This window comes from Saccostrea cucullata, unplaced genomic scaffold, assembly GCF_032062105.1.
Source record: "Saccostrea cucullata isolate Sc308-1 unplaced genomic scaffold, CSIRO_AGI_Scuc_v1 ctg1341, whole genome shotgun sequence".
Classification (NCBI taxonomy): Eukaryota; Metazoa; Mollusca; class Bivalvia; order Ostreida; family Ostreidae; genus Saccostrea; species Saccostrea cuccullata.
Window position 1 is genome coordinate 393,711 of NW_026930817.1, and position 25,508 is coordinate 419,218.

Consider the following 25,508-nt stretch of genomic DNA (forward strand, 5'->3'; position numbering starts at 1 on the left):
GAGTTGACATAATGTAATGGAAGGTTGACACAATGCAATAGTAGTGTGGGTTAATGTCATAAAGAATTGACATAATGTAATGGAAGGTTGACACAATGCAATAGTAGTGTGGGTTAATGTCATAAAGAGTTGACATAATGTAATGGAAGGTTGACACAATGCAATAGTAGTGTGGGTTAATGTCATAAAGAGTTGACATAATGTAATGGAAGGTTGACACAATGCAATAGTAGTGTTCTGCTATAAGGCAGTGACGGCGTTCCATACTAATCTGTCAAATAATGTGCGAGAACTAACCCTAATTTCTCGGATGGATGCGAGACTAACCCTAATCAGTCGAATACTTGTGCAAGGACTAACCCTAATCTCTCAGGTGGGTGCAAGACTAACCTTAATCAGTCGAAAAGTGTGCAAGTTTAACCCTTATCAGTTGAATGACGTAAATGTTACGTCATAGTCCAATGAGCTCGAAGATCTTGCGGATCTGGGGCCCGGTAAAGTCAAGTCTACCCTATCAATGAGTTTATTACATTGATGAATCCATTCGATGAGCAAATGCACTAAATTTCTATTATTTTTTTTTATTAATTATTTTGTTTTAAAGGCAGTCTGATATAGAAAGGATCACTATTTCAGCTTTGAAAACCGTGTGCTTTCCTAGTATAGATACTTTTTAAATTGTGAATGTACTTTTTAAAATGCTACATTTTTTTGCGACCGATTTGATGCTTTGCATCAATTTTACTTGTTTTTTCCTTTTACCTTATCATGATCTAGTAAAAGGAAAAATATGAAAATAAGTAAGTGTGAGTTAGGCCTTAATCATCACACTAAATTATTTTCATATTATTTATATCTTTAATAGACCATGATGAGGAGCACTAGTTGACAGGGGATGCCTACTCCTCCATGGCAGCTGGTCCATCTCAGGAGTCCTTGCTCTGTTCACAATTTGGTTTCTTTCAGTGTTGATTTATTTACTGATTATCTTCATTTTTTACTGAATACATGTACCTCTAATTACATGTTTTTGAAAGTATCTGTGTATGTTTGAAATTAAGCAACATCAAAATGTGAAGGATGAGACAGATCAAGAACATAAGATTTGATGGACATATCTGACGAGCACTTTATGCCCTGGTCATATAATTGGCAGGACAGCATGCCCATTGATCATTTATGGACTTTTTAATAAAATCAATGCTACCCCTACATCAGCTGTACATGTATTTTTTCATTAAAAGGTCATATTAAAAAGTCCTGAGACAGAAATCAATCATACAAATGAACAGCAAACATCATCCTATGGATACTCCTAAATTTATTTTTCAATTCCAATAAGTTAATTACAATTTTTTTTGCAAATAACAATGTTCAATATTAAACACATATATTAATTTGACATACAACTGCACCAAATTTATTGTCAATGTTATGTTTGTTGGGATGAACTGAATCACAATTGAAGTCCAGCTTTCAGTTACACATTACTATCATGCTGTTCTATGAACTCTGTTAGTGTAGCATTGTCCACTGGGATTACAAGGTATTCAATTCCTTCAAAACCCTGCAAGTAATCAATATTTTTTCAATTTATTTAAAAGATCCAAAACTATCTAGTAAAATATGTCTTTGTTTTATTATTTCAGCATTCCATTAAATATACTTTGTACTGAAGTTATGAACTGTTCGCATAGAGAGTTAAATTTAATATAAATAAAGAAATCAATATATTCTCTATTTATATAATATAAATTAGGTTGGAACAGGTCATGCTTTATAAACTGCAAAACAGTTGGGAAAAAAAGAAAACTGTTTCAAACCATTTTTTTTACATAAACATATAACTTGTATTCCTTATGATTTAATTTTGTATCAATATAAATTAAAAATTAATAATACAATTCTTTCATCGATATGTCTTCAAACTTCAAAGATTTTTAATTGTAGTTCAAGTGGATTGAATAATTTTAAACATAAGTGTAATTTATGCAGCACAAGTTTAAGTTTAAGTCTGTCCGTCCATCAGTCAGTCCATCCATCCGTCTGTCCCGTGTCTGTCTGTCAGTCTGTCCTACTTGGTTTTTCGCACTTTTTTTGGTAACACTTGCAGATATTGAGCTGAATTTTGGTATGTGAGTGTATCTTAATGAGTTACAGATCAAGTTTGAATGTTGTATTGCTTCACTGATTTCTGACAGAATTAAGGTATTTTTAATTTTTCATAATGGTTTAAGATCGGGTTTGTGCTGCGCTAAATTCCGAAGGTCAACATGGTAAATATGAAGTAAAAAAAAAAAATGTTGAAAAAATGAGTTGAATTTTCATCTTTATGTGGAATGTCTTTTAAGGTTAAAGGCATGCACAACCTCAAAATTTTAACATTAAGCAGTTTTACAGTGGTCATAACTTTTGCATATTATAAAATGACATTCTAGAGAACAAGAGGCCCACGGGCCTTATAGGTCACCTGAGTATTGTGTAACAACTTTCAAACAATTAAATTTGGTTCATGTTTAAACCGGAGGCCATGAAATTCACAATTTACAATTTTGAAAGAGGCACCATTGCTTATCATAATTATTAACTTAGCATGCTTACTCTATTTACTTAATACCCAGAGGTAGATCAGAGTAACAGAGAAAATGCACTTCCACTTTATAACCAGTTGTGCACCTCACCCCAAAGGAACCACTGACCTAGGGCCATATATTTCAAAATTTTGCAAATTTAATCATAAAATGGTTGATTAATACCAAAGAGCAGATTTCAAAGCATTAATTTATTTTCAGGCTATGTAACCCCCCCCCCACCTTTGACACTGGGGGCATTAAAAACCACTTTGCAAGATGCACCTTTCTTCATCATAAATATATATATACTTGGATCATTGGCTTAAAACCCAGAAGCAAAGAAAAATATTTACAAAGAATAAATGTATTTTTACTATATAATCAATAGAGCCCCGACTTAACACCAGAACCCCTGACCCTGGGGCCATAAAATTCACAAATCTGGAAGAGGCACTCTTGCTCATCATAACTATGTGCTTATTTAGTGTATTTAATACCCAGGAGCAGAGAAGAAGATTTTCAAAGAAATAATGCATTTTCACTATATAATCTATAGGGCCCCGCCCTAACACCAGAACCCCTGACCCTGGGGCCATAAAATTCACAATTTTGGAAGAGGCACTCTTCCTCATCATAACTATGTGCTTATTTAGTGTATTTAATACCCAGGAGCAAAGAAGAAGATTTTCAAAGAAATAATGCATTTTCGCTATATAATCTATAGAGCCCCGCCCTAACACCAGAACCCTTGACCCTGGGGCCATAAAATTCACAAATCTAGAAGAGGCACTCTTGCTCATCATAACTATGTGCTTAGTTAGTGTATTTAATACCCAGGAGCAGAGAAGTAGATTTTCAAAGAAATAATGCATTTTCACTATATAATCTATAGAGCCCCGCCCTAACACCAGAACCCCTGACCCTGGGGCCATAAAATTCACAAATCTGGAAGAGGCACTCTTGCTCATCATAACTATGTGCTTAGTTAGTGTATTTAATACCCAGGAGCAGAGAAGAAGATTTTCAAAGAAATAATGCATTTTCACTATATTATCTATAAAGCCCCACCCTAGCACTAGAACCCCTGACCCTGGGGCCATGAATTTCACAATTTTGGTAGAGGACTCAATGCTCATTACATTCATGCCAATAGTTTGCCTGCTTGATGTCCAGGAGTAAAGAAGAAGATTTTTAAAGATTTCATTAATTTTAGTGGTTTTGGCCCCACCCCTCAGGCCCCAGGGGGGCGGGGACCATGAAATTCACAATTTTTGTTCCCCTCCACCCATAGATGCTGTATACCAAATTTGGTTGAAATTGGTTCAGTGGTTTCAGAGAAGAAGCTGAAAAGGTTCAAATGTTAACACATGACACACGACGGACGACGACGGACGAAAACGGATAGCAATAGGTCACCTGAGTTACTCAGGTGACCTAAAAAGGGGAACCCAGTAGTGGACATGTATTGCTTATGCAATACTCTCAGAATGCTTGTTTTGTTGAATTTCATTATATGAAATATGTCAAGGCATATTGTGTTTTTGCATCGCTCTTTTATGTTATTATACTTTCATGTTAAATACTAAATTCTGATTGGTTAAGCCGCACTTAACAATCCGTTCTATTACCCTCAGCCTTAGCAACACACGTGACAACGGTAACACAACGGTAATGTCACATGCGTGGAAATTACGCGCGTACGGTTCACCGTAGAATTCTCAAAACGTCAATTGTGCGTTTGAAAGAACTGGAGTAAATTTGACGTCAATAAAAGCTTGCATCCGATGTAGCCTTCTTGAAAATAACAAACGACAGACGAAACATGCTTGCGAGTGCAGAATAACGAAACTTTAGATGATAAAGGACTCTTAGAGTATCAAGTAAACAATAAAGAGGTCAGTAAATCTTTATCGAAGTAGCGTGGAGTTTGAAAGCTTTCTTAATGTGAACATAAAGACGATTGACGATTTTTTTTTCTGACATCCTAAATCAAAAAGACATTCAGTATAATAAAATAAATGGTGCCTGTTTTGGAGGGTAACAGTTGAAATTGACACCCCAAGGAAAACCATTGTCAACCGACGCGTCAGAGTCGGTTGACAATGGTTTTCCTTGGGGTGTCAATTTCAACCGTTACCCTCCAAAACAGGCACCATTTATATAACGTCACAATGAGAAGCTTTCACTCTCATTAATGCTCGTTTTACTGCTTCAAACAAAGCACATTAGCCAATCAAAATGTGTTTTACAAACCAATTGCATTAGAATCAAACTTTACAGACCTTTTTGGACTTGATCAGCTTATGATCTCTGAATTCTGTTAACTGAGCACGTAATGTTAAATCACTGTTCACGAGGAAAGCTTCTCTGCATCTTTGGTAAAGGTCTTGTAAGGACATACCTAAACAAAAATATAAAACAGTTTATAAAGTCTACTATGTGTGACTCTCTTTAGAAATTTATTTCTTTTCTCTCGTTTATCATTGTCAATTAATTTCTCAACATAGCACAAGAAAATATTTTTAATAGTTAATACCTGTCATAAGAAATGCCCATTCCTTTGCAAGGAACAGCAGCAATTGGAATCACTATTTATCTTAATCAGTTTAAAATGCAGCTTGAAAATAAAAGAATTTTTCCTATGCTCCTATTTTCTAATCCAAATTGGGAATCAAAAAATCCCAACCAATAAAAAAGTCCAACCAGGATAAATTAAAGGGTAACTGACCTGCAGATTGCAAGAAGCATTTACACATCCTACTGATATTAATTTCAATTTTTTAATTAGGCTGCGCAATAATATTGATATTCCGATATATTGTGATTTGTTGACAAAAATATTGTGTTGCAATATTTCACGTACTGATAGAGTCGCAAATGCTTGGGCTTGGGATTTCTAAAGTAAAACAAGAAATTTTTAAAAGATGCCAGAAATTGTTCAAACATGAAATGTTCATGCAGAACAGAAAGGTTGAACATGTGTGGTCCCATTTTGTTGCAAAACTGTTATGAAATCAACAAAAATTTTTTTTGTTCGATCATATTTTTCATACATGAATCCCCGGGATTATTAATTTGTGTTTCGAATTCTCATATACAATTGTTAAACTTTATTAAAGATTTAAAACTTTATTATCTATTTATTATTTAATTACAAGCCTCACTACAGGCGGAAAATCAAAAGGGTTAATAAAGGTTGAAATACTATTGAAAGGAACATCTTAAAAAAAAACACATAACGCGAAGTATGAAACTTTTACATTAGTAGTGGCTGAATGCCCAACTACTACAGTGATAATTTTATAAGGAATTAAGTTGCAAAAATGCATTAATTGACCATTATAACAAGACCATGCTGACATGCCTCACAAACATAAACATAGGTAATCAGAGATTACAGAGCTCACCTCAACGAATGTTGTCTTTAAGTAAGGCAAATTAAGTCACACAATTAACCAACAAAAAGTGAACATCCAAAAATGCAAAATTTATGCAATTTTGATACTTTGGAATAGACCTATATAAAAACTTAAAACTAGTTCTTCATCATGAAAATGTAATTAAAATCCAGCATCTGAAGCAAGATTGAGAGTTTTCATCCCTTGATGCATCATTTGTGCAACTTTGGTTTATATAAGCCTTATAGTTTCTTGGTGATAGACCTGCATCCATAACTTTTACGAGGTCTATTATCTGGAAAATGTATGTTGAATTCAGCATCTGAAGCAAGTCCATTAGTGTGCATCCTAAGATGTATCATCCATGCAAGTTTGTTCAACATAGAGCTCAAAGTTACTTGGAAATGAAACCTGTATAAAAAACTGACCTTTTTACTAATCCGGAAAATGTAGGTCAGATTCAGCTTCTGAAGCCAGCCTAGTAGAATGCACCCTTAGATGTACCATCCATGCAAGTTTGGTCATTATAGGGCTCAAAGTTACTTGGAAATGAATCCTGCACCATAAACTTTAACCTGTTTACTCGTCCAGAAAATGTAGGTCAGATTCAGCATCCGAAGCACGTCTGGTAGTATGCATCCTAAGATGTACCATCCAGGCAAGTTTAGTCATTATAGGGTTCATAGTACATTGGAAATGAAACCTGCACCAAAAATTTTAACCTGTTCACTCAACCGGAAAATGTAGGTCAGATTCAGCATCCGAAGCAAGTCTTGTAATATGCATCCTAAGATGTACCATCCATGCAAGTTTGGTCATTATATGTCTCATAGTAACTTGGAAATGAAACCTGCACCAAAAACTTTAACCTGTTCACTCAACCGGAAAATGTAGGTCAGATTCAGCATCCGAAGCAAGTCTAGTAGAATGCATCCTAAGATGTACCATCCATGCAAGTTTGGTCATTATAGGGCTCATAGTATCTTCGAAATGAAACCTGCACCAAAAACTTTAACCTGTTCACTCAACCGGAAAATGTAGGTCAGATTCAGCATCCGAAGCAAGTCCGGTAGTATGCATCCTAAGATGTACCATCCATGTAAGTTTGGTCAACATAGGGCTTATAGTTACTTGGAAATGAGATCTACATCAAAAACTGCACCAAAAATGTTAACCTGCACCCAAAACATTAACCTGGTCATTCCTTTGCTGAAACTGCAGCATCTGAAACTTTGACTGGTACAATGAAACACATTAGAAACATCTTCCATGCATGTCTAATCAATATAGGACATAGAAGTACTTAAAAAGAAAACTGCTCCAAAAAACTTAACCTTAACCCAGGACGTTGACGCCGACACCGACGCCGAGGGTATCACATAAGCTCCCCCCAACTTCGTTGAGGTGAGCTAAAAATTATTTTGACTATATACACATGTTTAATTAACAAATTTATATTTTATTTATATTTCAGGGAAAATTTTAACTGAAATTATAGGTCAAGGATCTGTTTTGGTTTAACCACACGACCAGACTTAGTTGTACGAGGGTTGTTCGAAAAGTTCGTGGACGATGTCCATCTTCGTTATATTACTCACTGGAAATTTAAAACAAGCACATTATAATATGTAAAAATAATTGTTTTGTTGATGTGTGAAGTTTCATTCCATTTGATTGAACACAAATAAATTTACTTCATTTTAAAATCAACATGTTTTGTATCCGCGGAGCACACAAAACGGTAATGTAACGTCAACACATAGCGTCGAGAATTTATAATAGATACTATACCTATACATCTCACACAGAATATTCCAATGCCCATTCATTAAATTCTTTTTCTAATGCTTGACATTTATTTTTTAAGTATAGATCTCATTGTATAATTTCCCTTGTTAAGGTTTTAATTTCTTTTAGTACTTAACTCTCCTTTCACAGGATAAGAATCTATGAAGTGCCTTTGTCTTTCATTTACGTTTCAAATTTTTAAGTTTTGTTAAGAAGTTTACAGTAAGACCGTTTCTTCACAGGTCATCCTCATCTGATACAGAGTCTCTGTCACTCAAATATTGCCTGTACTATTTGTACACACATGCACAACTCGCTTGTGACGTATTTCCTTGATTCCTTAAACATTTTTAGAGTTTATTCAGGATTTTTCCAGAGAAAAACACAAAACTGCTTCGGTATCTGCTGCTCCGTGACGTTCTAGAACGTCATCGTTTTTGTCGTTTTCAATAAGGACTACTTATGTTCTCAAGTTGATATCTTTTCAACTAAGCAAAATATAAAACCATAATTTGGTACACGTATCGATGTAACAATTCTTAATTTGAATTTCTAGGTAGTTTTTCGTTTTTCCTCCATTTTACAGAGAATATGACTTTTGACATTATTTATTGTATTGTCTGTAACTGACTAAATTTTGACATGCTCCGCGATCCGATTTTTGCAGTTTTAAAATCTGGATAAGTTTTTAATCAATCGTAATATTTTGTCAAAATTAATGCACATCATTTAGATTTATTGATAAAATATTCCTACCAAATTTGGATAACATATGACGTCAAATAAAAAAGATATGACAGTTGTCCACCAACTTTTCGAACAACCCTCGTATATACACTCTGTTTATAAATGGAAATTATTAAAACAAAAAAGACCATTTAAATTATTAATCATTTAAATTTTGATTAAAAATATTGCAACACATGTCCGATACTTAATTCCAAGCCGATGCCCAGTCCTATTTTTGAAGAAAATAAAATTGCTTACCTATATAGGTACCACTATCTTTGTTCTCCATCTGGTGTTTGGCCAGCAGTATAAATATCTGTTTAGCGTTAGTGGTTAAACTCTTCATTACGTGAGACATAGAACTGAGAGCGAGGGCACCTGTCTGCTGCACCAGAAGCGAGTTCTCGTAGGAAGTCTCGTCAGTGTATGGTAAGTACGTGGTGACATCGTACCACAGCCAGCAATATCGACTGCACTTTGTCTGGTCCCATACTGCCAAGATAAAATATGTAACTATCCATTAGCTAGCTAGGGTGTTGCTAAAACGCGGAACGGAAAACGGAACGGAAAGCGGAACGGAACGGAAAACGGAAATTTTTTTGTCAAACAAATAACATAGATTCAATATAAATCATATGAAAGAGCAATATTCTTGTTGTTAAAGTCATTTTTAATAAAAATTTATTGTAAACTATTATATATTCATGAGTCATACACACCCTCCGTGGAAAAAATGCTACTGAAAGAAATCCCCCCCACACGAAATTATAGGATTTTCGTATTTGGGCAGAGGACATATCCCCCTTTTTTTGCTTGTCAAATTGGTTGTATGTTGGAAATTTTTTTCTGACCCCCACGCCCCACCCCCTCTTTCAATCTGTTTCCAATGTCAATGTCTGAAAAGACAAAAATAACAAGAAATCTGTAAGCCAATGCTCACTAGTAATACCCCCGCTCTGATGTAAATAAACACTACCATGTTAATTAGGGATGTCAAATCGGTCAATTTTTAGTACTCGGTTACTCGGACGTTTTTCCGATCGAGTACCCGGGTACTCGGTAAAAATTGTAAATAAATATATATAAATAAATAAATAAATACAAATAAGTAAATTGATGACTGTAAAACATTGAAAACTCTTGTAGAAATAAAACCACATGCTTTGATAGGAGGTTTACCCGTAAATGTATTTCTGATTTAACAATGATAAGCACTTCGTGCCCGACGAAATTTAATATAACATTTTTTTTAAAAATATCAGATAAACACAAGAAATATAATCATAAGTGGTTCACACTGTTTTTGTTTTTAATAAAAATACTCCTTCCGTAAATTGTAACTCTTTGTTGCGTTTGACGTCCAGGTATCAGTCGTCAGATCTACGTGTAGTATCAACTTGAACTTGACCTTGAGTTCTCAAAACAGAGTGGATTTACTATTTTCGCACACTTTTTCACTCCTATATTATATAGTATTTCGGGACGGTATTTTGTAGTATAGTGCAACGATGGACATCACTTTTTAAAAGCCTTTGCCTTCAACCAATTGTATTGGCGTGTAATCAAACACAACCATATCAACAATCGCACGCTTTTCCGAGAACTTACCCTCTCGGAGAATTGACAAAATTATCTAATTTATTTAAACATATTAGACCTTAAATGATATTCAGTGAAAACAAACAAAGCAAATCAAAAATAATGGTAGAAGACACTCACAGCCAAAGGTGAGAAGGCCAGGTAGCAGGTGCTTGGTCACGATAATTACTATATAAACACTGTCAAAGGCGATAACGGTCATTTAGAGGTGTTGGAAACCCTAATTACTGTATGTACAAGTACAATAAGCATTTTACGTTTTAAAACAGATTTTTATTGGATTAATAAATAAGCTATGAAATATTCAAAAATATACATCCGAGTAACCGAGTACCGATTTTAGTATTCGATACTCGGACGTTCGATCGAGTACCCGGTTAACCGGGTACTCGTTGACATCCCTAATGTTAATATACACAAGTTCAATTACAGGAAGATATAGACTGGAGCAGAACATTCTAATACCTGCAGGTATGAATAGTTTTTCTTAACATATTTATATTACTGGTAGTACATGTATTAATGTGTATTCAGTGTATACATGCATACTGATAATATTAAATTGATAGAAGTATAATTATTAAATAATTTGTTTTAACATGCAGGTTCTCGTTGTTGTCCAGCGCACATACTGAATGACGTCGTAAACACCAAGACTATAGAGAACCCAATACCACCAAAGGACACAAGTTTTGTCAACAGATCTACAATTATGGAGCTTGTTGAACAACTCAGAGAAGAACTATTAATAAGAGGATCAAAGAGATTAGACTTTGATGACCCTTCATCTTTAGAAGAAAGTGACTATTTTACTCTCACTGGACTTGGAAAAAAAGAATTTGATGATCTGTTATCTTATGTGGAAGCTGGAGACGTTAGGTCATCTAAATCAAGGAGCGTTAGAACTTGTTTAGCGATTTTTCTGACCAAATTGAGGACAGCTATGGATAACAACATGCTGGGAGTTTTGTTCAACATGACTAAACCACAGGTAGGAAGGAATTTAAAATAAAAATTTTTATTAGCTAATATATTAAAGCTGAATTATGAGATCTAATTCTCATAGATTTATTCAGATTCTACATAATTATTTGTGTATGCTAATAGAGATCAGTACAAGTGGAATATTAATTATACCAGCAAAAATTGTTCCACTGCATAATTTTCATTATTCTATCGGAAAATTTGTGAATTAGAGATGAAAAAAATCAATCTTGCTAAAAGGAAATATTATATTGCAGCGCTGCATGTAAGTAAATAATTTTTGTTTTAGATTAGAAGAGCTGTATCCACTATGAGACAAGCAGTTAGCATCTACTTTGTCCCATTAATCACCTTGGTTTCAATCATATCAGCAGGGATACTGTTATCCATGACCATACCAGACCCCTTGCCAAAGAACTGTTCTCTCCTACCCTCAACCAGGCCATATTAGTGCTGGATGGAACATATATATATGTTAAAAAGAGTTCACAGTTTTCCTTTCAAAGGCGGTCATACAGTTTTCAAAAACAAAGGTGAGAAATATCAAATATATAATTAAAAATGATTCTTTAATTTAGGTGGCATATACCAAATGTCTTGCTGTGTTTGTCAGATTGTAGTCTGCAAAAACTCTGTATAACCTTGCCCATAACTTTGATTGGTTAAAGTTAGGACTTTTGTATTTCAACAAATGAATTAATGCAACTTACTTGAAATTTTATCATAGTACAATTTTGCAAATTAGTTTTCATGGAAAGAAAACATTTGTAGCTATTCAAAATTTGTTCAAAATGTCATGTAAGTTATATTTGTAAAATTAAAATTTTTTAAGCTATGAATTCATAATTATTGAATATTGAATGATTATTTATAAACAGGCATCTACTGAAACCAATGATGATTGTCACAACCACAGGTTATATCGTAGCTGCCATTGGACCGTATTTAGCTGACGGAAAGAATTCTGATGCAAACATTTTAAAACACATCATTGGTACAGACACTCAAGAAATTAAGACTTGGCTCCAGGAGGATGATATCATGATAGTGGATAGGGGTTTTAGGGATTCTGCAGGAGTGTTAGAAAATCTGGGAATTCATATGGAGATGCCTTCTTTTTTACAAAAAGGCCAGAGGCAACACTCCAAAGAGGATGCCAATAGCTCTCGTATGATCACAAAGGTACTTGTCTGCATGTTTTTATGCACCCAGTAAATGAATTATGATTGATTATAGACATGTGAATAAGATATGCGTGAATGTATCCGTATATTAACAGAGTTTATGAATTTTTCCTATAACAGATACGATGGGTGGTAGAATCGGTGAATGCGAGAATTAAGACATGGCGGTACTTGGCAAGACAACTCCCTAATTCCCAGATCCCATATGTTGGTGACTATGTGCGAATTATAAGTGCAATCTGCAACAAATACAGGTACATTTCATAGGTAAAATTCAAAAACTTTGCAACTGCCTGAACAAGTTTTTAATTTCTATTTTGAAAAATTCAATTTAAAAAAAACATTGTAATTATTTTGAAAAAAATTGTTCTAGGCCCCCTCTAAGCAGTGGAGATGAAGAGAATGATTTCCAGATTGCAACAAAGATGCGATACCTCTCTACCCAGACAAATCGGCTGCAGACAGAAGTAGAGTTAGAAAATCTAGTGAAGAAGCGATATAATTGGAGGAAGATTGATGATGAGGAGAACACCATTACTGACTTTCCAAAGTATACAGAGGAAGAAATTCGGGAATTGACTCTTGGTGTGTATCAAATTAAATTGGCAAAATTTTACACCCAGGAACATGTGAACCAGGATGGATTTGAGATATGGGTTGATCAGTTCAAACCAGGCCTCCTTGCTGCCAAGATCCAAAGTAGACATATCTCAAGCAAATGCTATCTGTGCTGGATTAGGTTTGAGGATGGTGTCGTGACCTCTTGGTATTGCCGTTGTAAGTCGGGAGAGCGAGTAGTTGGAACCTGTGCACACATTGCCAGTGTTATTTGGTACTTGTCCTTTGCTAGATACTCTGATGTGATCAACCTTGAATTAGGCAAGAACTGGCTAGACAATGTATGTGATGCAGCGGACATTCCAGAGATAGTTGACGAAAGCGACAGTGAAACTGAAGCCACTGAGGAATAAAGACAAGAAAGCTTTAACTTATTGATTGTGTATTTTCAAATTATGGTTATTCATTTAGATTGACAGGTAATTATTGGAACTTTTTCTTGTGTCCCTAACCCTTATCAAAATGTATAAAAAAAGTTAATAATTTCATATATAGTTCTTTGAACAGTGTGAGTGTTATGTCCAGTGTGGTTATAGGCATGTAATCTCCTTTTTTCAGATATTTTTGTTTATAATGTTTTTATATAGTTTGCTAAATATGTAATTATTTTAAATCTTCAGAGCCAAAAAATACAAAGACATAGCAAATTGTTTCTGTATTTGAAGTTTTTATAGTTGAACTCACATTAATGGATCAGAACTTGATGATTTTTATGTACAGCTACAATTTGAACAGTTTTACAATATTAAACAACAAAAGCAAGTCATCTTATACCTTACAGAGTTTTAGAAGATCTTTTTCTCAAAAGAAATAAAATGGTATTTTTATGTGAATTTATGTTAGTTGTTTTGTATAGCTTTGCAAGTTTCCTGTTTGTGAGTTAGAAAAATGTTTCAATAAATTCTTTGTCAGTGGTGCACATTCAAAGATCCATTTAATGTGCAAAGTCATCATAAACCAAAAGAAAGTGCTCAATTGTCATTAATATCATTATATCCTGCACATAAAATTTCTTCATTTTTAATTTTGCTGTACATCATTATCTTTTAAACAAATATTACCTAATACTGTTTTAAATTCTATTATTTTACCTCAAAAGGATGGTTTTTTGCTTTGTAACATATTTTAAACCTAAGTGCAAAAAGGTCAAAATAAATGCTGAAGAAAGTGATATTTCCTTATTTATTTTTTTAGATCCTTTAAAAACTACTTTTAAGGATCTTTTAGCAATTATGATCTACGATGTTAAACATTACTGAAAAAAATGTCTTGATTTAAGGAGAAAAATAGACAGCAAATTATGCAAAAAATTGACAGCAATTATGACATTCAGATATATACAGAGATATTGGAAGTCGTTTGTTTTTAAAAAAAAATTTTTGCACAATATTTTTGTAAAGGTAAATAAACAATGCAATTCAAACAGTTAAATATTAAATCTTTTACCTACAACATACATTGAAACATAAAACTTGTTATTAAAATGTTCTTAATTGATGGTAAAAATGACGTCACAGTGCTCAAATCTGTGAAATGCAATAAAATACACCCCATCTTCAGAGAGTCATTTCAACTTAACTATAAAAGATAGATGAAAATTGTTTATATATTTATGAAGTGTACATCCTGAAGTCATATTTTTATAATTATTTTCAATTTTCAAAGAAAGGCCGATTTTTCTTACTAACATACTTGGCTCTTTGAAGTTGACATCAGATTCATATCAAAATTAATCCTCCCATATGACATGCTTCCACAAAGAGTGTACTAAAATTAAGCATCTGCTATGAATAGTTAATGAGAAAACTGCGACGAAAATTTTTTATGTATGAAACGGGCAGACGCACAGACAAACAGGAAGTTGACACTGGATTTTAAAAAAAATGTATCCCACAGTATGGCATGCCTTAGGGAAGATTGTAATAAAATTTCAAGCATCTGCGATGAGTAGTTGCTGAGAAACTACGACGAAAATTTGTTATGTATGAAACGGACAGACGCACAGACAAACAGGAAGTTGGATTTGAACAAAAATGTATCCCAACTTATGGCATGCCTCAGAGAAGATTGTGTTTAAATTTCATGCATCTGTGATGAGTAGTTGCTGAGATAACTGCAATGAAAAATTGTTATGTATGAAACGGACAGACACACAGATTAACAGGAAGTTTAGATCGAATTTAAACACAAATGATTCCTACCGTACAGCATAACTCAGAGAAGATTGTGTTAAAATTTCAAGCATCTTCAATAAGTAGTTACTGAGAAAACTGTGACGAAAATTCGTTACGGACAGACACACGGACACGCAGACAAACAGACACACAAGGGTAAAACAGTATACCCCACTCTCCTTCGGAGCGGGGGTATAACTAGTTATGCTATTCAGATTATGCACGCAGTGTCGAATTCGCGAGTCAAGAAAGGGGGTGGCAGTTTCGGGTCTGTGTAGGGGCCCACAGCCACATTCAAAAATTGATTTATTAAACCTTGTGTACATTTTGGACACAAAAAGGGGGGGGGGCAGATCTATTACAACTTCTAAGACCTTTCCGATGAGCGGGAAAACACACTCATTTTTTACGGGGTCATTCATATACGCCTCCACCCCCCAAACATGCACACATATGTGCCGCAAACAAACAAAATTTAACTTCAATAAATGCAAGGATTCTACAATCTGCATTATATCTACCACAACTTTGTCTATCCAGAAAAGGACTATATTTTGAATAAAATTTTAAAAAACCAGTGTGTATAAGAGATGTTTATTCGAGCTTGCCGTAAAGGTTTGCCCTAAACGTAATCTTAATATTTTTTTAAACATTTTTTTTCTCTTTCCATGGTTCATTTAGATATCAAATATTTGCCCCCCCCCCCCCCCCCGCCCAGTCATAACCTTTTTACTATGGAAATGTTCGTTCAAGTTCACATTCTCACCCTTTTTGTGAATATAAGAAATGTAGTAAGTTAGTGTAAAAAAAATAGTACTGAAAGATGTTGGGAGTTGGAACTTATCCCCTCTCCCGAATCAAACAATTGTTTTCTTTTTGTGTTTTATCTCCCCTCCCGAATCAAACAATTGTCTCCTTTTTGTGTTTTTTGCTTGTCAAATACTTTTCAAGTTCGTTTACCCCCCCCCCCTTTCAAATTCGATTCTATGTGACTGCTATGTTAGCGAGTTTTTGTAAATAAGAGACTGAGCATGACAAAATCAAAACTTGTATTTAATAGTTGGGGAATTGAATGTGTACATGATATATCGTTTATGATAAAATTTGTGTATTTTAAGTGATTTAATCCAAAATAATATATTCCGTTTTCCGTTCCGTTCCGCTTTCCGTTCCGTTTTCCGTTCCGCATTTTAGCAACACCCAGCTAGCTATGCCAAAAATAGACTTTTTCAATACATGTACTGCCTTCCGTAAACAAAAGTTTAAATCTTTGTTAGTTCATTAAAAGGTTGAAAACTGGCATTCGTAAAAGATCAACCTGATATAAATTAATTTTTTTTTTTTAAATGAGTTATATTGACATGGAATGACATATACTGTATATACAAAATGTACTGCCTTGTGTAATAACGTGAAAATAAAGCTGTTGCAAATAAAAAGTGATTTACAGTACATGTTTCCACAACTCCAACATATTAAAAGCAGAAACTGTACACTTACTAAGTGGAGCATTGATGTGGTCAATGGAAGCTATAATATGGAATCCTCTAATCTGGCTCAACAAACTTAGAATATTCTGAACTTTCTCCGGACGCAGCATTACCCCGTCAATATTATGTACAATGAGGAAGAAATCCCTGTAATCTTTGGAGGAAAAGTATACGACCTATTATTAGTTATATTGTTTTCACATGTATTGTACTATGGATTTACAGACTTCTGTGACAACCTATGTCATATAAACTTATAACTATGGTATTCCTCTATCTAGATTTACCTTTTGTCTCAAACTGTGATTTAATGAAATCTACTTGATCCAGAGGACTTCTGTGGCTGCCCTCTACTTCTAGTATATCATCAATTATAGTATTCAAAATCTGAAACATGGTAATGCAAAAAATAAGAACTAACCTCAACAATTCTACCACGCTTACTGCAAAGATCAAAGCAAAGCCGCGGACATTATTCTCCAATAGATCATGAACGTCATCAAAAAATTATCAGATCAGAAACACGTATCAAATCTGAACAATTCAAATGCATGTTTGGCTGTAGAATGAAATACTTGTTTAGACCGCATCATCGATGTGTCATCTTTAGCAGTATAAACACTGTAAATTGCATAAAGTTGCAGATCAATGTCGGTTTTTATAGCTAAGCGGGGCTATTCCACGGACCTCCCTACACATTAAACAACGTGATTTTAGCAGTGAAACAGGAACATGATTTTGTTATTGTATATTCATTATAACTGATCAATACATATTACGAACAAATTTGTAATTTAAGAAGGCTATTTTTAATGTAACGAAAGCTCAAATCGTCTGCATTCCATACACAGGTAAGCAAACAAACTTTACCTCTGGTGTTAAATGGAACAGTGTAATTGAGACATGGTGACCTAATTCGTTTCTCTATAGAGGAACCTAATTCGTTTCTCTATAGAGGAAACAATCAGCCGTATTTTAGTGATTGTAGTTGACATGGAAGAATAGAAATAAAGTCCTTCTTGTCATGAATGATGCAGAATAACCTCCTCGGTCTCGAAATGTTGTTTGAAATATAAAAGCCTCGGCTTTTATCTTTCAAACAACATATCTCGACCTCGGAGGTTATTCTGTAACATTCATGAAAACGTGGACTTTATTTCTTAAATATAATTGAAGTAAAGCAAAGTCGCAAATTAAACAAGTGATCTGGAGGTTTACATCCTTATAGTTACAACATTTATGCAATTTTAGTTCAAATTGGGTTTGCAGTTACCCAGGAATGTGCTTGTCCTTAAAACTTCACCTGTCACTCATCTGAACAAGAGGTCCATGGGCCACATCGCTCACCTGAAAAGCTTTGACCATGCTGTTCTTTACCAGATTCCCCCCTTGTATTACATATTGTGACCCTACCCTACCCCACTGATCATAATTTAGACAACTTGAAATCTACACTATCCCAGGAAGCTTCCACATAAGTTTCAGCTTTTCTGGCCCAGCGGTTCTTGAGAAGATTTTTCCTAATTAGAGATATATTTCTATGTAAAACTTTGATTTCCCATTGTGGCCCCGCCCAACCCCTTTGTCATGATTTGAACAATTTAGAATCTAAACTGTCAAGGATGCTTCCACATAAGTTTCAGCTTTTCTGGCCTAGTGGTTCTTTTAATGACCCCACCCTATTGTTGTCTTTTCTTGATTATCACCCCTTGTGAAGGGACTTGGCCCTTCATTTTAACAATTTAAATTTCCCTTTACCCAAGGATGCTTTGTACCAAGTTTGGTCAAAATTGGTTCTTATGGTTCTTGAGAAGGAGTCGAAAATGTGAAAAGTTTACAGACGGACAGACAGACAGACAGCTAGACAGACGGACGGACGACTGACAAAATGTGATCAGAAAAGCTCACTTGAGCCTTCGGCTCAGGTGAGCTAAAAATGGAGATCAGATCTAACATATAAAGCATGTCTGTTTAATAGTGTGCTTATCTTGATGCATCAATATGTTTGGTCCAAGAAAGTTTTATAGACACGTGGAAATCAACCTGCTCTAAAAACTTTCCCTGAGAATGTGGGTCAAATCCAGCATTCATGTCAATTCTGATAGTCGGCATCCAAAGATACATGTACAACAACCATTCAAAATTAGTGCATCCAAAGATGCAACAATCATTCAAACTTAGTCCACATCGGGTTTGAAGTTACACTGGAATAAGCCTTCTTCAAAATCTTAACCTGGTCATTCATCCAGAAAATGTAGGTCAGATACATCATCTGGAACAAGTCTAAGAGTATTTATCTCTTAATGCATCATTCATTCAAGTTTGATCTTGGGGAGACCATGAAGTTACGCTGGTCCAACCCTTTACCCCTTGGTCATAATTTGTTCAAACTTTGAATCTACACTTTACAAAGAAGCTTTCACTAAGTTTTTTTAACATATGTAAAAAGGTTTACAGATGGACAGACAGCTAAACAGATGCTGGAGGTAATTGTATCAGAAAAAGCTCATAGTGATACACAGGTATAATTATTATCAGTGTAAATTAATGATTCCATAGTGTATTTTTGATACGAGAATATCAGTATATAAAATTACAAATCCATACATATTATTATAACAGTAACTTGATCCGAAGGGTCGTATCACGTCGAGTTGACAGGCGCGGATCATCAGATCTAACAGAAACGAAGCGTCGAGTTTGATCTGATGATCCGTGCCAGTCAACAAGATGTGCTACAGCTCTTCGGATCAAGTTACTGTTATAATGATAAATTTATTATATACCCTCTCATAACTACCTAAATAGAGCAAAATAACACTTTAGAGATCAATTGTATAATATTTATCAATAAAACAAAGCATAATTACAAGGGACTTTTTAACGCGTGAGAAAAATAACATCATGTTTCTGCGTACTACATCATCAGTTTCAGAGAGTGGTGATATGGATTCAGAAAACCACAGTGTGGTGATCCAGAAAGTCGGATCACATCACATGATAGCGTTAAATCAACAGTAAAATTGAGTGATACACAGTAGGTATATAATAAATGTGCTGATCGAGTCACCTGAATGCTCAACAAACTACCATGTTACATCATTAGGAAAGTAATGTATGTTTGAACCTCACAGACAATGATAAATACAAATCCCTACTGGGTATTGCAGTTACATATGAAATTAACACTTACATGTTTAATGGTCAGACTTGGAAAATACCCATTAACAACAATATGATCTACATCTTTTAGTTCAGATCTTCTGAAGTCTTCAATCAAAGTTCTCTTGGAGCCCAGACCATGTAACAATATATTGTATCCATTGCTGCAAAGAGAAAACACCAGTAAGGCTTTTTATAAAGAAAGAATGAAAGAAAAAGAACCTGCACACATTTTCTGAGGATTTTATATTCTAAGGTAATGTACCTTATTTTTTTAATTTCTGCACAAACATTTAACAAATATATACTTTAAACATAGGTAATCAGAGATTACAGAGCTCACCTCAACGAATGTTGTCTTTAAGTAAGGCAAAGTCACACAATTAACAAACAAAAAGTGTACATTCCAAAAATGAAAATATTTAAGCAATTTTGATCTGATACTTTGAAATAGACCTATATAAAAAATTAAAACTAGTTTTTCTTCATGAAAATGTAATTAAAATCCAGCATCTGAAGCAAATTTGAGAGTTTTCATCCCTTGATGCATCATTTGTGCAAGTTTGGTTTATACAATGTTATATAAGCCTTATAGTTTTTTGGTAATAGATCTGCACCCATAACTTTTACCTGGTCCATTATCTGAAAAATGTATGTCAAATTCAGCATCCGAAGCAAGTCCATTAGTGTGCATCCTAAGATATATCGTCCATGCAAGTTTGCTCATTATAGGGTTCATAGTTAATTGGAAATGAAACCTGCATCAAAAACTAACATTTTCACTCATCCACAAAATGTAGGTCAGATTCAGCATCCAAAGCAAGCCTGGTAGTATGCATCCTTATATGTATCATCCATGCAAGTTTGGTCATTAAAGAACTCATAGATACTTGGAAATGAATCATGCACCAAAAACTTTAACCTGTTCACTCAACCGGAAAACGTAGGTCAGATTCAGCATCCGAAGCAAGCCTGGTAGTATGTATCCTTAGATGTATCATCCATGCAAGTTTGGTCAACATAGGGCTAATAGTTACTTGGAAATGAAACCTGCACCAAAAACTTTAACCTGTTCACACAACCGGAAAATGTAGGTCAGATTCAGCATCCGAAGCAAGCCTGGCAGTATGCATCCTTAGATGTATCATCCATGCAAATTTGGTCAACATAGGACTTATAGTTACTTGGAAATGAAACCTGCACCAAAAACATTTACCTGTTCTCTCAACCGGAAAATGTAGGTCAGATTCAGCATCCGAAGCAAGCCTGGTAGTATGCATCCTTAGATATATCATCCATGCAAGTTTGGTCAACATAGGGCTTATAGTTACTTGGAAATGAAACCTGCACCAAAAACTTTAACCTGTTCACTCAACTGGAAAACGTAGGTCAGATTCAGCATCCGAAGCAAGCCTGGCAGTATGCATCCTTAGATGTATCATCCATGCAAGTTTGGTCAACATAGGGCTTATAGTTACTTGGAAATGAAACCTGCACCAACTAGAACTGTCCAATAGGTACCCCCCGCTGGGTTTTTCAGAGAAGGTGCCAATTTACAATACTTTATGGATCTAGAGGTGTTCACAATTTACTTACAAAAATTTGAAGTGAAATATATATTTAATTGCTCATTATGTTTCTTAATGAATGAAACAAAAGTGCTACCAAATGAAACATCAATACTAATACACTGTAATCATGGTAATTCCATTGTAACATTTTTTTTATTTCTGCATTAAAGAAATATATTGCAATTGTGTGTCATGAAACTCTGCAAACTGATTGTTGGAAAAAAAAATCATTATACAAAATCAAATTAATCTTGATATATCAAATTCATTTTGAAAATAAAGAGCTGGTCATCCAGTAATGAAGTGCTTTGACAGACAATAAATTACAATTTAGAGAATAAGAAAACAGAGATCTTTAATTCTTGTGCCTTATTCCCTGGAGATTAGATAACACAGATGCTCGATAAGAGATATGCCTTAACAACTTCTAAGACCAAACTCATTAATTTATCTTTAACTGGACGCATGTCCAGTCATTATTCCCAAGAGACAAATGAATTTACATTATCTTCTGTGTAATGTAAAAACTGTTTTAAACATAAGTTGATGTTTCTTTTTTTAGTTTTAATGAGTTGTTTTAAGCTATAGTTCACATTTTGTACAGATATTCTAGATTCTATGTCTCAAACCTTATACATGAGTCCAAAATGAACAAGTCAATTAAAATAAAAAATAAAACCTGTAAAATGCAGAAAAATGGACAAATAAAGTTGAAAATTCAAGGTGCATAACTTCATATGGTGAATAATAAGTGTACAAATTTTCAGATAAATCCTTGCAATAGTTTGTGAGAAACGGTCTGCACAAGACCACAAAATAGAAATGAAAAAACACCTGTAAAATTCAAAATAATCATCCAATCAAGATGAAAATATCAGGTGCACACCTTCATATAGTGAATAATATGTGTATAAATTTTCAGACAAATCCTTCCAATAGTTTCTGAGTAATGGTCCGGACAAAATCTATCTACAGACAGACAGACAGACAGACGGACATGGTGATTCCAATATACCCCCCCTAAACTTCGTTTGCGGGGGATATAAAAACTTTAACCTGTTCACTCAACTGGAAAATGTAGGACAGATTCAGCATCCGAATCAAGCCTGGTAGTATGCATCCTTAGATGTATCATCCATGCAAGTTAGGTCAACATAGGGCTTATAGTTACTTGGAAATGAAACCTGCACCAAAAACTTTAACCTGTTCACTCAACTGGGAAATGTAGGTCAGATTCAGCATCCGAAGCAAGCCCGGTAGTGTGCATCCTTAGATGTATCATCCATGCAAGTTTGGTCAACATAGGCTTATAGTTACTTGGAAATGAGACCTACACCAAAAACTGCACCAAAAATGTTAACCTGCTCCAAAAACATTAACCTGGTCATTCTTTTGCTGAAATTGCAGCATCTGAAATTTTGACTGGTACAATGAAACACACTTAAAGCATCTTCCATGCATGTCTAATCAATATAGGACATAGAAGTTCTTAAAAAGAAAACTGCTCCAAAAAACTTAACCTTAACCTGGGATGCCGACGCCGAGGGTATTACATAAGCTCGCCCAACTTCGTTGAGGTGAGCTAAAAAATTTCATGCTTACCAGTAATCTTAATAAAATACATGTATAAAAGAGTTTGATGGTTCAATAATCACCTAAACAATATCCGAATACCATGTCAAAAAAGTAGAATCCATGCACATAATTGGAAGATACGCTTCTTAAAAAAAGATAAACCTCTATTCATAATATGAATAAATGTTACCGTATAAGTAGAATTTTTAGCGAGGATTTAATTCTGGCATTATTGGCGAGGGTGCTGACATCGCTGAAATTGAATATCGCTAAAAATTGATTGCGTATTATTTGTAATAGCTTCTTTAGTTAGCATTTCAAAATCACTAAAATTACTTCTCGCTAAAAATAAAATACATGTACCAGATTTTAGGTAGAAATTGCTAAATTTGCGTCTTGCTAAAATTTCTACTTCTACGGTATTTAAAATGGCTCCCACAGGTGACTGCTTAAAGTTTGATTGTATTTAGCTTAACTTCTGGTTGGATAACTCTGACTTGAAAACTTAACAAAACTTTTTTAAAAAACTTGATGTAAAATTGAAAGTCTACTTGCCACATGTGAAACATCCACCTGGAGAAGAGCTCTCTGTGTTCCTCATACATTTGTTTACATTCACTGCTGTGCTTGCTTGGGATCCTTTTCAGAAGTTCGTTCAGCGAGTCCTGGTCCATCTTTGTTGACCCCAGCTTTGCTAGAGTTCTGTCCGATGTTACCATTGACATCCCCCCTTGTGAATGCAAGTCAAAGTATTCTTCTACCATATGAGGCTGTTTTTGAAAATAAGGATTTGCACGATATCATTTCTGTATAAAGGATAATACAGGCAACTCTCGATACCTCGAAGTCCGTGGGACCAAGGGAAAACTTCGAGAGTTCAAGAGTTCGAGTTTTCAAGAGTCCGGAATTTCCCGGGTTTGTTTGACAGGTTTTAAAATTAGTCTTACCAGGTGTAATGATTTTCATGCAGTGCTAACTTTTTACATGTGGTTTTTATAAAACAATGATATATTTTCGTATTTTAGTTGATATTTATTAAACTGAGTAAAGCAAAAAATGTACATCGTCAGTTCATATTTACTTATGCATTCTTTATAATTACGGACATCATATAGGCAACATAAGATTAATTATAAATCAATTATAACCGTACAGTATAAGTGTCACCTGAATAAACATCCCGTTTCACGAGACCCGCGTCTTCTGCTAGGGGCCATTAAATGTCCAGGTAAAGTTGCTATTTATGTAACTTTGTATACACATAGCCACTTCGAGGTATCGAGGGTAAATTTCAATAGAATATGCATAGCGGGACTGCATTTTGACTCCGAGGGATCAAGGGTTTCGAGAGATCAAGAGTTCGAGAAATCAAGAGTAAATTTTCTTAGTTATATAGGGGAAAAAATTTGGGACCGGAGACTCACTTAGAGCGATCAAGAAAGGGCATTTAGATCTGCAACAGCAAAGACAATGAATTTGAATATCCTACGGTTTTCTTTCTTATGACTTCAACTGAATTGCCACACTTAAAATTGTAATGTCTGACAGAGAAATTACCCATCTTATGGTAGATGCAAGATCATAGATGAATTAAGAAAGGGCAGATATACATTTTTAAATGTGAATTTCCAGTGAAAAGAACGACGTGAAATTTACACAATTCCATCAAATGAATTTCATTTACATCATATGTATCTTCTCTTATTTGAAATTTACACTACAGCATTCATACACAAGTCTGACCTTTGTATGCATATAAATTTGCACTTCATGATTTTGAATAACGTTGCAGGCATATTAAAGTATAATTGAAGGTACTCTATAAATGCAATTTCTTGGTATACATGTAGTTCTGAGTTTAATGGCCAATGAATACAAAATGTAGGTTGTGATAAATCTTTCACCATATCAGCTGCCTCCTGAATCTTTCTTCGTGACCTCGGGGTGGTAGGAGGGACTTTGGTTGTTTCTGTGTCACTTTCCCCCTCCCCACTGTCAGTATCACTTGAGTCCGAGTCCACATCAATATCATCACAGATATCTATAAATAGACCATAATATCAGTCAAGTATAATGTACCCTTCAATCAACTAAATGTTTCATTTTTTTAAATGATTTACTATGAACAATTTATTACAGTTTACTTTTTAAACAAGAGGCCCATGGGCCACATCGCTCACCTGAGAAGCTTTGACCATTCCGTTCTTTACCAGATTTCCCCTTGTAATACATATTGTGACCCCACCCTACCCAACTGATCATAATTTAAACAAATTGAAATCTACACTACCATAGGATGCTTTGATTCAACATTGTAAAACTTTGATTCCCCATTGTGGCCCCGCCCTACCCCAGGGGTCATGATTAGAACAATTTATAATCTACACTACCCCAGGACGCTTCCACATAAGTTTCAGCTTTTCTGGCCCAGTGGTTCTTCAGAAGAAGATTTTCAAAGATTTTTCCTATATATTACTATGTAAAGCTTTGATTCTCCATTGTGGCCCCGCCCAACCCCTGGGGGTCATGATTTGAATAATTTAGAATATACACTACCCCAGGATGTTTCCACGTAAGTTTCAGCTTTTCTGGCCCAGTGGTTCCTGAGTAGAAGATTTTCAAAGATTTTTCCCATATATTTCTATGTAAAACTTTGATTCCCC

General features: G+C 34.7%; 2 protein-coding genes across 2 annotated transcripts in view; one reads left to right on the plus strand and one right to left on the minus strand.

Annotated features, from left to right (window-relative positions):
* Nucleotides 1–1,313: 1,313 nt before the first annotated feature.
* Nucleotides 1,314–25,508, minus strand: part of LOC134230192 (origin recognition complex subunit 2-like) — a 33,708-nt gene continuing 9,513 nt past the window's right edge. Inside the window, exons 6-13 of the mRNA XM_062711962.1 lie at nucleotides 24,750–24,886; nucleotides 23,401–23,615; nucleotides 19,731–19,863; nucleotides 16,825–16,924; nucleotides 16,548–16,691; nucleotides 8,747–8,980; nucleotides 4,856–4,974; nucleotides 1,314–1,567 (exon numbers count right to left, since the gene is read on the minus strand). Of these exons, the coding sequence (XP_062567946.1) occupies nucleotides 1,481–1,567; nucleotides 4,856–4,974; nucleotides 8,747–8,980; nucleotides 16,548–16,691; nucleotides 16,825–16,924; nucleotides 19,731–19,863; nucleotides 23,401–23,615; nucleotides 24,750–24,886 (1,169 nt within the window). The 3' untranslated portion in view covers nucleotides 1,314–1,480. The remainder of the gene's footprint in view (nucleotides 1,568–4,855; nucleotides 4,975–8,746; nucleotides 8,981–16,547; nucleotides 16,692–16,824; nucleotides 16,925–19,730; nucleotides 19,864–23,400; nucleotides 23,616–24,749; nucleotides 24,887–25,508) is intronic.
* LOC134230191 (uncharacterized) lies at nucleotides 11,429–13,486 on the plus strand. The gene is made up of 4 exons (XM_062711961.1): nucleotides 11,429–11,604; nucleotides 11,950–12,253; nucleotides 12,376–12,509; nucleotides 12,629–13,486. The coding sequence occupies exons 2-4, from the start codon at nucleotides 11,966–11,968 to the stop codon at nucleotides 13,224–13,226; spliced, it is 1,020 nt and encodes a 339-aa protein (XP_062567945.1). The 5' UTR covers nucleotides 11,429–11,604; nucleotides 11,950–11,965; the 3' UTR covers nucleotides 13,227–13,486.